Below are 13,529 nucleotides of genomic sequence, written 5' to 3'. Positions count from 1 at the left end.
TTTTTTTAGGGGGTGAGGGGTGTTGGTTTTTGTTGTTGTTTTTGGGGGGTTTTGTGTGTGTGGTTTTGGTTTTGTTTGTTGTTGTTGTTGGGTTTTTTTATTAACGTTGACTTTCTTCTGCTACTAAACATACATCCTTCATCTAATGGTGGAAAACCTCCACTCTATTCAGCAGTTTGTACATGGTTTCCCAGAGGTAAGAGTGATAATCTCAAACCTTGACCCTTTTACCCAGATTAAGTATCCATGAGACTTCATAACCAGCTTATCACTGTTCTATAAACTCACACAAACTGTTCCCTGACTCATGTTTCAGCTGGGAAGAGCAGCAACAGGTAGGGTTTCTATGCAGATTGAAATAAAGCCTACTTATCTGTTACCTGCTAAATTAATTTTCAAAACTCTAGGACATCCTGCTCTTCTGCTACCTACAACCTTACTTTACTAGAAAGTCATCAACAGTTTGGAAGAAGATAGGAAAAAAAAATCACAATTATCTTCCTGCTTAAAAGCCTAGAAACAGTAAAACACCATTGATATTACTGCAGTACTTGTCAATATACAAAGCAAAATTCCAGCACACACAGATTATTTTTAGGACCAGGATGGGTGAATTTAGCATAAGAGAATTTATAATTTCTTTAGAGATTTGAAAATGTATTCTGAGACACGGAAGTTAAATAAATGCACACGAATTTCATATAGCTAACAAACAATCAGCTATTTATTACTCTCAGTTTCCTTGAACCAACATACACATTTATTAATACCTGGATTGAAGGTATATGAGTACTATCAGAATCCACTATCACATCCACTATGTTGGATGAAAAACCCCAGCTGTACTATGCATTAGACAGACCACAACAAATACTAGCCAGACTGCAAGGAATAAGGCAAAAACCATATGGCAGTGTCTCTCCACATGCTCTGTCCATGTATTTCCAGCATCCCTCAAGCCAAAGTATCCAATAGCTAATAAAACTCAGTTCTTTGTTGAAGCACAACAGTTGCTAGATTGGCCCTCAAGAAAAACAGGAGTGGTCTATGATTTTCCTCTCCACAGGTTTTGAACAGAACAGCAGTGCTGAATGACAGTTAATGGTGGAAAGGAGACAGGTGAGGAGTTCCTCTTTCCCAAGCTTTGTATAAAAAAAAAACCCAAACCCCCAACCTCTCCCTCCCCCTGCAAAACAAAACAAAACAACCACCCCCACCCCAGAAAAAAAAAAAAAAAAAATTTAAAAAACCCCTGAAACTGAAGGGCAAAACTCTGGAATGATAGAAATAAATACTGCTTCATGCGATACATAATTAGTTTTGGAGATTAATTGCCAAGTGAGTTGAGGCAAACGACTGTAACATCAAAAGAGGGTCTGTCTTCTTGTGTAAATAACGAGTATCTGAAGTTATAAAGAGCTAATGTCAACAAAAAGCATAAAAAGTCTCATGCTTTGAGGTTTAGCCCTGTCTTTCTTTAATTACTAATTAGCAAAATTTTATTTTCCTGGGGCTTATTCTGCCACCAGAGTGACCCTGTGCTTCTTGCTGTCAGCACAAGATACCAGGACGCAGGGTTGACTTGGGCTGACAACTTCTGTTGTCATATTTATTTATATTTAATATTTAATATTTATATTTATTTATATCACTGTCATGCTAAATGTCCTTAGCATGATCAGGGTGAGATTTTCTATGAAATGTACTGTTAATCAGCTTCTACCCTTAAATGTTTGCCATCTAAAATACTAGAAAATAGAATTTCTCACTAAGACTTTCCATTCTTTCATCACAGCTGCAAAGGCCTAACACAAAACATGTTCCCAAAACAAACAACGCATGCACTAACATAACTTTGGCAAACAAAAGCTGGAAAGAAAACTGGTTTCCTTTATTTCACTGCATATACTAATGGTGTTTAGGAATGGACAATTACTGTTTGCATTTCTTCAAAGCAGATGCACTGGAGTCTCTCTTTTCATGCAATGGTCTGAAATTCACCTCATACAGAACTAAAAGACGTAAGATATTATGAACATTCTTCCCAGGTTGAGAAATGTTTAGTATTAATTTGTTCCAAAACATCTAAACATGTTGCCAGTTTTCATTTGCCAGAAGCATCTAGTATCTTCCTTCATGCTGACATTAAATTTTACACAGAAAGTACAAGAGCTGATAAACTGTACCAATCAAGAAATTGTCCCAGAGAGGTGGACATTTTGTTCTAAACTTGCCAGGTTTGAAATACTCATGTGTACAGGCTTATTTACAAACCTTCAAAGTCTGGATGAATTTCTTTCCCTTCTCCATCTGTGACTTTTTCTTAGTGACTTAAAATGTTTGCCTAGTACATAAATTAATCGTTTAAAACTTTTATTTAATTAGCAATTGCATGCAGACCAGGAAAAAGGAAAAACTATCACACATTTGAACTCTGCTGATTCCAGGACAAATTTTGCTGTTTATTATTTACTAGCTAGCAGAAATTGTGCACCTAATAAAACCCCTGCATCCTATCCTGGACATGGTGCTTCCATGTCTGAATGGGTCCAAACTTGCATTTGGTTTCTTAAGGCAGGAAGCACTGCTCATGTACTGATGGGACAGTATTAAGGTATTGTACAAAAAATGAGTACTGTGTGATTTATGAGTTTATTCCCTGTTTCACGGGGATAGATTCAGGGACATCCTGAATGCAGTAAGAATCAAAAAGAAGCAGATGGGGAGACCCTGACCAGAAGGAGTGGTTTATACTCACCTACTACAGAGAACTATGATTACTACTACTACTAGTGTTGTGGGGCTCCAAGATTTTTCCCCTCTAGAAACAACTCTCAGTGAGAGAGCAGAGGTGTAGTCAGCAAGCTCTTGTATTATTCAGATTCCCCAGATCTCCTGATATGCCTGGATTCATGTTTACATCAAAGGAACATACAGAAAGTCACTTATTTTCCCAACTCTGAGAAGGACTGGCAGTTCCTATTAATGAAATTCCTGATTTCAGAGTGTTTGCAGAACCACTATTTGCAATTGAACTAACAAGAGATGAGAATTTGTTCCCACATTTAAAACCCAAATTATTGTATTTTTTCTTCCATGGAATGGAATAGAAAAATACCTTTTTCCCTCTGGTTTCAGTAGATGTCTTTGCCTATTTTTTCTCCTTCCAGCAGACTCTGCACACTATCAACTCAATAACTGCTGAAACTAGGACTCCAAACTGTGCACAGATAAAGCTAAAGAACACAGTATTCTGTTCTGATCTTATGGTTGAATGCCTTGTGCTGTTTCTTGTCCTCACTAAACAGCATCACGTTTTAAAATGTCAGATATAGGAAACAATTTGGAGTGTATTTTTTTATAAACAACAGTTTTATAAGCACATGAACATAAATACAAAAGAAACATGCAGGATGGAAAATTGTATTACAGTTTTTACACTATAATATGTAAGATTATCAGAGATAGCAGTAAGCCACAAAGATTGGGTCTGGACTTTTCCTTCCTATTCTTTATGAGAAATCTGTTAACATCACATATACCACGTTTACTGCAGGTAAAGTAGACAGAAATAATATTTGCTGGAAATACTTTGCAGGCAAAACTTACATATACTATAAGGTGAAAATGATGTCAAATGGCTTGATCATGTTCTCTTGCAAGCTAGTAACTGGGGAGAAATAAAATCTCAGATGGCTGTCTGAGTACCCAGAATTCACCGTTGTACTGGGCCATTCTGCTTCTGCCTGGAGCGGAGGATTTGCTGGTATGGAAGACCTGCTGCCTAAAATTTAACTAATAAGATATCCTCAGCAGAATTATATTTCTTTCTTATATAGCTCAGGATGCCATGTTGGGTCTGTTTGATACTTTTATAGTTTCAGTGTAGTTTTAGTGGGGGGCTAAACCAAGTGAATTAGCTGTAATCTGGTACAAGTGTGAAAAGTCTTACTGCTTAAATAGTGAAAGTGTAGGGAGTGTCACTTTTCAGTAGCTGGCAGCCTTGCAAGCTGTCCAGGCAACTTCTATACCTCCATAGGTTCTCATTATATTTTAAATGGGTGTTGTCTTATCAAACGTCTTGGCTGCTTGCCTGAATAAATAATGAACCATGCCATCATAATTTTTTGACACTGAGCTGGAAATTTCAACGTAGTTCAAGACCTTGACTTATTACTTCTCATGGTCTGACATATATGAGTAAGTTGAATTCTCCCATCAGTAATGTAAAAAGCATTCACCCACTTACTTGCTGCTCAGGCAGCGTCTCAGTGAATATGAAGCCCCTCCTCCACAAGTACGTGAACATTCGCTCCACGAGCCCCAGGCATCCCACAGTGAGTCTCGGTCTTCCTCTGAGCGAGCTGTTCTGGAGCTCTGAGGAGAGGAAGAAGTTAAAAAATCAGGAAAATTCATTTAAAGGACAAAAAAGATATTGTTGCTAGTTTAATCTTTCTTTTTAATGGCTATCATCTTGGTCATAGAAAACACTGAATAAATCTGTTATTCTCTGACATTCCTACTGATTGGCAGCCAGTTCTTGTATGAATTTGTTTTCATCCTTTGAGTATCATACTCTGTCTCAGTTTGAGACTGGTGATGACTAAAAACACTTTGGACAAAAACGAGGCATGGGATTTTTCCTGATTAAAAGGAAGAGGTGGCATATTGTAAACAGAAATTGTGCTTTGAAGTTTTGTTGCTGTGTTAGGAACTGTGAAAGGGCCTTCCAAGATGCTCTTGAGGAAAAACAGAATCACAACATAGTGAATCAACATGATACAAAGGCATTCAACATAGCAACTTTCATGCACTCATCATAAGGAACTGAAACTATCGTTATTTATTCTCTGTCCAAAGATCTATAAAATTTTCTAGACAAAGATTCCCTAATCGTTTTATCACTATTATTTTCGAGGGATAAACCAGTGTATTTTCTTAAAAAAGAAAGTGCACACTATCTGAAGAGCTGGAGCTCTCCAATGTGAGGCACAGACCCAGGCAGTGCTGTTCTTAATGCCAGTGGTTGGGTGCACAGAACTTTATAAAGGAGCAGCAGTGATGTAATTGGAAATGCTCAGCTCTTCTAGGATTAGCTCGTAAGTGTACAGCTGAACCTGCCTCAAATAATGCAGTCAGGCATGTATTCAGCGTTTCATTTTCATGCATGCAAATGCACATCAGATTGATAGGGACGCAAACGATTTAACCATTTAGATAGATATTGTCTCTTACAGACAATATGGTTTTGCTGGAAGAAACTGAATAACATACAGAAACATGCAAATGTGCATGAAAAATGCCTGTGTCTGATGGAGATGAGGCAGTGTACTCCTTCACACTTGGTTTGCACTGTGGGCCAACACCTGGTAAATAGCATTTCTAACTGTATTTGGAATAAATGAGAAGACATGACAACTAGGGGAGGGAGACTTTCGAGGTACACCTTCAACAGAGAAACATCAGCAAACATTATTGCTAGCCCATGTTAAAGGAATCAACTGTAGCTTTCAATAGTATTTGAGACACAGAGCTAGCTCAACTGAAATAATTTTCTCTTCAGTGAAGCTTTCTAAAAGTTTTGTCATTAAATCTGAAACCTGATAAAATATACCAGTCTTGAATATTGTTATTCACAGGCAAAACCAGAAAATGTTAGCAACGGTTTAAGGCTGTGAAGAGTTTCAATATTTATCTGTGTACTGGGTTCAGCTACAGCAGTCATTTTTCTCCTTCTTAGTAGCTGGTGCAGAGCTGTGTTTTTGACTTTCAGTCTGGGAACAACGCTGATAACATCGTTGTTTTCAGTTGTTGCTAAGTGATGTTTACTCTGACCAAGGACTTTCTCAGTCTCATGCTCTGCCAGGGAGGACGGGAAGCCAGGAGGAAGCAGAGACGGGACACCTGACCCAAACTGGCCAAAGGGGTATTCCATACCATAGCACATCATGCCCAGTATATAAACTGGGGGGAGTTACCCGGAAGGCCCAGATCACTGCTCGGGTCAGGCTGGGTATCGGTCGGCGGGTGGTGAGCGGTTGTGTCCTCTCTCCTTGTTATTCCTCTTATCATTATTATTGGTAGCAGTAGTGGTTTGTATTATGCCTTAGTTACTGGAGTGCTGTTATCTCAACCCATGGGAGTTACATTCCTCCGATTCTCCTCCTCATCCCTCCGGGAGTGGGGGGAGGAAGAAAGGTGAGGGGGGAGTGAGAAAGCGGCAGCGTGGTTCCAAGTTGCCGGCTGGGCTTGAACCATGACAATCTGTTTAAGAGAGAGACTGCATTTATCGCACAAGATCCTGAATAGCCTGTGTCTGTAGAGCAAAGGACTAAGTCTGGTACATTAGGATAAGAAATGTGTGTTAACTGGGATTTATCAAGGTAAAAGGTTAACTATTCAGTATACTTTAAGAAACCAGGATGCACTATATATGATAATCTTTAACAATGAGAATATGGAAACCATTCATTCATATAAAATTCTGCAAGGGGATTGCAGTTCACCTACTAGTGTCATCGATGATACCAAATATACAGTCAGGCATAAGATTAGCTGCAGTGAAAGCCCCTGTCTTTTACTAGCTTTCTCTCTAGTCAGCTCAGTTAGAAGGTCAAAGTCTTGCACTGAACTCCATCCTCTTGAAAACACAAAGCCTGTAATTTCAGTGTTATATACATTTGCACCCTCTGTCGCTAGCTTCACATATCTGAAGGATTAAAGCATTGCCAGTGCTGTTCCCAAGGTCACATGGGAGTCTTCCTGCCCTGAAGTAACTCATTAGCTCATGAATCAGTACTTAGCTTACTCAGGTTGACAGAGTAATTGTATTATAGTCCTTCCAAAAGCCTGATACTACTCCGAGATAATACTGGTACAAGAAATAGTGGTAATTAAATGAAAGTGGATCATGTTAAACCTGCTTAAGTCAGATCAGACTGTGTGCTAAATTGGCAAATTTCTATGGAGATACTGTTTAAAGGAAAAAAAAATAAATAAATATTTGCAGGACACCTGTCCAGCCATTTTGTCTTTTTTCCCTCTCTTCCTGTTATTGCTTTTATCAAGGTAAAGTACAAAATCGATCTTGAAAAATAAGTCAGTCTCTTTGGCAGAATAGGTTAAGAAATAAAGGATTTTCTGCTTGGTAAACACACCAAATATGGTTATTTCTTCTGAAAGGAAATGTTCAGTGAGCAGCAAAGGTCGGGTGAAGGACCAGCAACACACCAGACTGGACACCCAGCCAGATCTCCCCAGTATTGCACAATGGTCCGCTTCTGCATTCCTCATGCTGCTGCTCATGGACCCTTCAATGGCACAAGGCTCCTTTTTTTAAACCAGAGTATTTTAAAAGGCAGATACACAAATGCCATTCAAGTAGAGTTAAGTCTGTTTGGCCTTCTGGCACAAAGAAGGTCAACCAATTTGAATGACCTTTAGGATCTGGTCCAAAGCATGCTGAGGTCAAATGTAAACTCCATCAAATTACAGGGGTTCAGAAGCAGAACTTTCAAGGAGCGCCCCACACAACTTGTAAATATTTTTATTTTTTTAATTAATCAAATCCTGTGAATGAGAAGGAAACTAAATGAAGCATGCAGAAGGAAAGCTTTCTTCAAACAGCTCTCCTGCAGCACTTCATGCTGATCCTGCTGTCCTATCTTAGCACTTTTGCCAAGTGGAGGTTGCCAGATATGCTACATAAAATGATTATTCTGTGGTGTGGCTAACCTCCACTTTCATTTTGCTTCATGGTACACAGTTTGCAGTAGCATTTTAAACACATGTAGTACTTCATTCTGCAGAACAGCTTTTGTAAAATAGTTTAGATGGGTAATTGAATCAGTTTTTTGTTGCTGTAACATTTAGTATGATGTAATTTTGTTTTATTTATATTAATTTAGACTGTGAAAAATGATACTGCATTTGCCTACTGAGTGTATAACAATTATTTGACAGTCTCAGTTTATCCTACCTTTATTTAAATGCGAAAGAATTTAACTTCAACACAATAATTGAAAAGGTAAAAGTAAAAATTAAAGTAACATATGTGAACAAATTCTGGCTATTGCCAGATGTGATCCATCCTTCTAGGATACAATCTCATTAACATTAACGTGTCAGATAAGAGGAAAAACACACCAATTTACTGAGGTTATTTCAGATGACTGCTTTCTGAAGGGTGTTGTTTATAAAATGAAAATGTATGTTTGCGCTTTTAGTCTTCTAAAAAGAAAATGTGTGTCTATGCTTTTAGTTTACATGGAAACAAATATCTTCAAACTGCTTGTCTTGATCGCTCACCACTGGTTGGAAGTCCAAAGACATAATTAAAAAAGGTTGCAAGGTAAAGTCATGTGAACCAAGTACTCTTACCTCATCACAAATTATAAGGATAAGCACAGCTAGACAGTCTAAGGGTCCAATTTTTTCTGAAATAAATTGTACTCCCACCCGGAGGAGAGCCATGTGCCTGTTATTTGCATTCCAAGATTTGTTATAAGACCTACATATTCCCAGAAAGCATGTGATCTCCAGCTGGAACAGGCTCCAAGTTTTCTTTTAACAAGTGGAATAAACATAATTCATTTCAACTCCATCCATGTTTAATGTTAAAGAAAGTAGAGTGGTTTTCCCTCCTGTAAACTACACAGTTAAGATTGATCTTGAAATTCTAGCAATGCCTGAAAAATCATTTTAAATCTGAAGATTGTCTATTACAGCTTCAAAAGATATATACCATTACTAGCTAAGAATTCACTGTCTAGAACAGATTTTTCTAAAGTATCTTATATCATTAATTAATAATTTCTATCCATTTTCAACAAAGTGAAATAAACTGAAGAATCTACATTAAAATACTCCTGATAACAGTCAAGAACATTGCAGTGTTCTTCAATACAACAACTCCTGCAGTAATTCTTTAAAGCCCTAAAGTTCCTGCCATAAAGAGTAAACCAAATCAAACAAAAAAAAAAAAAAAAAAAAAAAAAAAAAAAAAAAAAAAGAAAAAGAAAAAAAAGAGGAAAAAAGCAGAGAGGGGACATGCAGAGAGTAAAGCTGCCACCACTTAAAGCTCCCTTTAAGTAACATTTCTCTCCTAGAAAAGGTCTTATCCTAAGACACACCTAAACTGAGGGTGATCCTTCAGCTACCAAGCAACACAGCAGCTCTGGAAGAAATGAGTTTCAGGACTCCCAAAAGATTTCTCTAATGAGAAATAGAAGGAACACCTTCTGCTTTTGGACAAGAAAACAAAAAAGGATCATGAGTACAAAATGAAATCACTGTCAGTGGTTAGGGCACTCAGGTTAAGATGCTTGCAAAAGTTAAAAAAAAAGGCTTTAAACTGTGAGCTGAACAAAGGATGTCATATAAATGAAAATAATCTGACATAATCAAGTAAAACTAAAAGAGGATGGTATCCAATTTTATACTAAAAAAAAATAAAATCCAGTATCAGTGTCTAATAGTGATTTCTGACTTTATTAAAGAGTTGTCAGGCATTCATGTTATATTCAGACTAGGAGATGAACAACAGGTCTTTCCTACCCTTGCCACTAACACACAGTACACAGGAATAATATAAACTGCCTGGAATAGTATGTAAAAAACATGACAACTGTCACACTTGCTAAAATCACACGAGCTGCCTGGCCATTCAGGAGCTGAATCCATCATGAAAGAACCATGTTTCTTCTAAGAGCTTGTGTGTACACGTGTGGCTGAGCAGAGGGAGGAACATGAAAAGTAGCAAGACCTATGTTCGTGTCCTGGGACATATAAAAGGAGTTCAGCTTAAGAAAATAAATCTTGAATGTGTACTGGAATTGAATTTAAAATTTGTTTTGGAACTGTGCTATCCCTACAGAATCCAACTATTTGACACTGTCACACACTGACATACACACAGTGCACATAAATGCAGATCATATTGTTTAATTGCTCCTCAGTTTCTGAGGGTTCCAGTCTTCCTCCCCATTCAGCAGAACATTACTAAAGTAATATTTTTCAAACACAAAGTATATTCCCTAGGTTAAACAGCAATACTGATAGTGGAAAATGCAGCTAACCTCTTTTTGGACTACAGAACTGATACAGACTTTAAGCCACAGCTATTTCCCAGATGATATGCAACGCTGGGTTTGTTTAAGAAATTTAAATCATCTGGTTCTTATCATATTCCCACTGTTCAGGGGTATGATGAACTGTCAGTGACAATATGCAAGGCTCCTCTGAGGCCATTGCCTAAACTTGTCTTTTGCTACTGTGAAAATGATATTAGAGACAGAAAAACAGTATTTTTCCCTATTATGTGGCCTTTCTGACTCTCCCTTTTCAGATATATCCAAGTGTATCCCTATATGAATTCTTGCCAATCCATACATTCTCCTTCTTTGAGTAATCCTTGATCATCCTTCAATGTTAGTTTGTCGTGGACAACAAATACATACTTCACACAGTACTGAAATGTTGTCTGTAGTGAATCAGGAAGAAACTGCTCTCAGCACTTATGCAGGTGTGTAACAGCAGGAGACAAGGCCAGAGACCTCATCTCTTTTTAGGAAACATTTATTTCAAAACTTCAACCAACGTAAATATATGGTTTATAAGATTGCATTTGCACAATGTTGTGTATCTTTGTTGCATTTCATCCAAGGTAACAGCTGGATTACAGCTCATATGGGAAATTGCTTGGGAATCTCTGGCTTTTGAAGTACGGCAAGGCAGAACAAAATCACAGCCAGTTGAATTAATATTGGTAATTACTGTCAAACAAAATGTTAACATTCAAGACATTCCTGACTAGCTGTTGAAACTTTTCAGAGTGAATATCTTGGAAACATCATAAGTAAAATATTCTGACACGTTCAGTTTGCAATGTACAAAAAACATGTTTAATGCATCTAGGCAAACAGTTGCACATCATTTTAACCAGTACTGTAGGATCAAGTATATCCACTCTTCCAAAATAACTTTACCATACTGAAGAAAGGGTTTGTTAAAATAAGCCTTATCCTTGTGAGAAGCATAACTCCCGGCAAGCATTATGATTCTCCATGACAATAGTGGTCCTCCACTCCAAACAGATATCTGCCTATTTCATGCGCCTCGTAAATGCAGAGGTCCCTGGTCAGCCTTAAGCAACATAACCAAAGACTTAATGGGAATGAACGCCAACCTATTTTCTATTCCCAAGGGGCCTGTTTCAAGGTCAGGATGGTTGAACACTGTTTAGCTGCTGTGGTGGATAGCTTGTCTTCCCATTATCCTCACTGTAAAGATGACAGATGATTTCAGCCTCCAGACTTGCTACCCTCCAGAAGGACCACTCAAGCCAGAAAAACCTGCCTACCTGGCATTCTTACCAAAGTAATGGGAGTTCTGCTCTCACAGAAGTTAAAAGAAGATGAAGAAAGAAAATGCCCCTACGCCCAAGCTGCCAGAGCTGTTTATTGCACACGAGATACTGAGCAACCACAAATGCAATTGATCCCATGATTAACTGCATGCTGTTCCATGTGGTTCAAAAATATGCCTATAGAACTGTTCAAAGTACTGCTGATTTCTCTGGCAAACAACGTGGAAAGAAAAGTAGCTGCAATGAGCATTAGACATCTTGAGGTAGAAGTGGCTATACTTTGTACACTGGCTTCCCTGCTCCCTGGAGGGCAGCAGCTCCCTCCTACTGGGTGTGGGGGCTGTGAGCTGAACAGTACCAGCCCACTTGCTATAGGTTTCCACAGTCTTGGAAATGAACTGAAGAATTTTTTGTCTCCTTTGCACTTGCAAGACCAAGCAAAAGGCCTTCGAGGGAGTAATAAGAATATTTCCTATGGAAAACCCCTGGCACAGGAAACCTTGATCTGAGTGACTCCACGCCCCAAGGAAGGCACTGGCACAGGAGCACACATGTGTGAGGGAACATACTGTACTTCGGGTAATTACCGTACGCTTAGACTTTCCTAATACAGATAAATGGACCAGGGTAATTTTTTCTTTTTCTTTTTTTTTTTTTTTTTTTTCCCAGCCTCTTAAAAAGGAATAAACAAAAGCCAAAATCTCCTTCTGGGTAGTTTTTAATTTACCCTTTCTTCAGGATGCACCATTTCGACAACAGGGGAAGACACCTTGAAGAAAAGGGGAGAAGAGTAAATATCACTGTGATATTCTCTTGCAGTTTTTCAGTTCTTATTCAGCTCCTATGAACACAGACACCTGACACACATGCAGCTATCTTGGTTCCCAGGGCCATAAGTAAAAACTTGCTGTGTTAGTTTTTGTCAGCACCGAGTTTCTTTTTATCTTCTTTTAACAAGCATAGTCATGCAAGGCAGGCTCATTAGTAAAGGAATAGAAAAAGGAAAATTATGGCATGTTTTCATTTTGCACAGGAAAGCAGAGGTTCATCGAGGGGAAAATAATTCCTCCTCCCTTCCTAGTCATGTATGACCTGATATGGTCATTGCACAAGTAATAAGGACAAAGTGTCACACTGAACTCTGCCTCTTGAAAATAGAATGTGTAGTCTCAGTGTGGTAGACATTTGTACCATTTGACAGTCATTAGCTCTGCATATCAAGTGCTCTCTGAAGGATAAAAACACTCCCAGTGCTTTCCCCATAGTCCCATGGGATTCTTTCTGCCCTGAAGCAAGTCATATAGTTGTATATATGCAGTCTCTTAAATTTTATAATAAGGAGTACACAGCTTCTAGTCTGTAACGAAACTGGGAAGAAATGATAAACAGTCACCTCAGGACTCTAGGAGCTGAACAGCCATTCCTAAACCTGGACTGCAAGTTGTATCCCAGGAGAAATGTTCCAAACGTGAGCTCATTTCTGCTCCTAAAAGGGCAGCAGCCAGCTGGAGGTGTGGGTTGCTGGCAGAGGATGGAGTTGACACCATATCACTTCAACGTGGTGCGCGCTGCACTCCCCGTAACATTTTATAACAGTGCCTTACAAAACTCAGATCAATCCTATCTCTCACTCCACTTACTCGTATGAAAATATACACCAGGAGAGTGATGTCAATACAAGAGCTTTCCTTCTTGCTCTCACAGACCTGAGTTACAAAACCCAGTTGTATTTAAATCCTGCTGTGCTGGTGTGAACACCACGCATCGGTGATCCAATATAGAGCAGGTCCAAGCTGGCTCAGCCTCAGAATGTGTTGCCTAATCCACTCGGAAGGGTTTTCAAGGCTAGGACTAGTTCAGAGGCAGAATGGGTGAAATCACTTTCCAGAATTCAGAGCCCACCCAATAACATGGGTTCAAAAGTGCATCTCACATTTGAGGACTTTGGTTTTGTCTTCCATGTAGCAAGAACTGCGGCTGGGGAAAGAGCCCATAAGGCACACAGAAAGGAAAAGAGAGAAAAGTAAAACTGTTAACTGTTATCTGTGACAAGGCATATTGCATGCCAAGTGTTTTCTAAGTGGAGAGAAGTGAAACTTTGTGCTGGCTGGGCTGTGCTTGTCAGCTTCAACAAAAAATAGCCAACATTCCCAGCTCCACAGGT

At 38.7% G+C, this 13,529-nt stretch overlaps 1 protein-coding gene across 1 annotated transcript in view; it reads right to left on the bottom strand.

The window, feature by feature from the left end:
- LOC104408208 (ADAMTS-like protein 1) overlaps window positions 1–12,113 on the bottom strand; it is a gene marked incomplete at its 3' end in the record, with an annotated part of 30,135 nt that extends 18,022 nt beyond the window's left edge. Inside the window, exons 1-2 of the mRNA XM_010017737.1 lie at window positions 12,093–12,113; window positions 4,250–4,377 (exon numbers count right to left, since the gene is read on the bottom strand). Coding sequence (XP_010016039.1) covers window positions 4,250–4,377; window positions 12,093–12,113 — 149 coding nt within the window. The remainder of the gene's footprint in view (window positions 1–4,249; window positions 4,378–12,092) is intronic.
- Between the last annotated feature and the right edge of the window lie 1,416 nt (window positions 12,114–13,529).

This window comes from Nestor notabilis, unplaced genomic scaffold, assembly GCF_000696875.1.
Source record: "Nestor notabilis isolate BGI_N333 unplaced genomic scaffold, ASM69687v1 scaffold14267, whole genome shotgun sequence".
Lineage (NCBI taxonomy): Eukaryota > Metazoa > Chordata > Aves > Psittaciformes > Psittacidae > Nestor > Nestor notabilis.
Note: the sequence above shows the minus strand (reverse complement) of the source record. Positions and strands in the feature narration are given on the sequence as shown.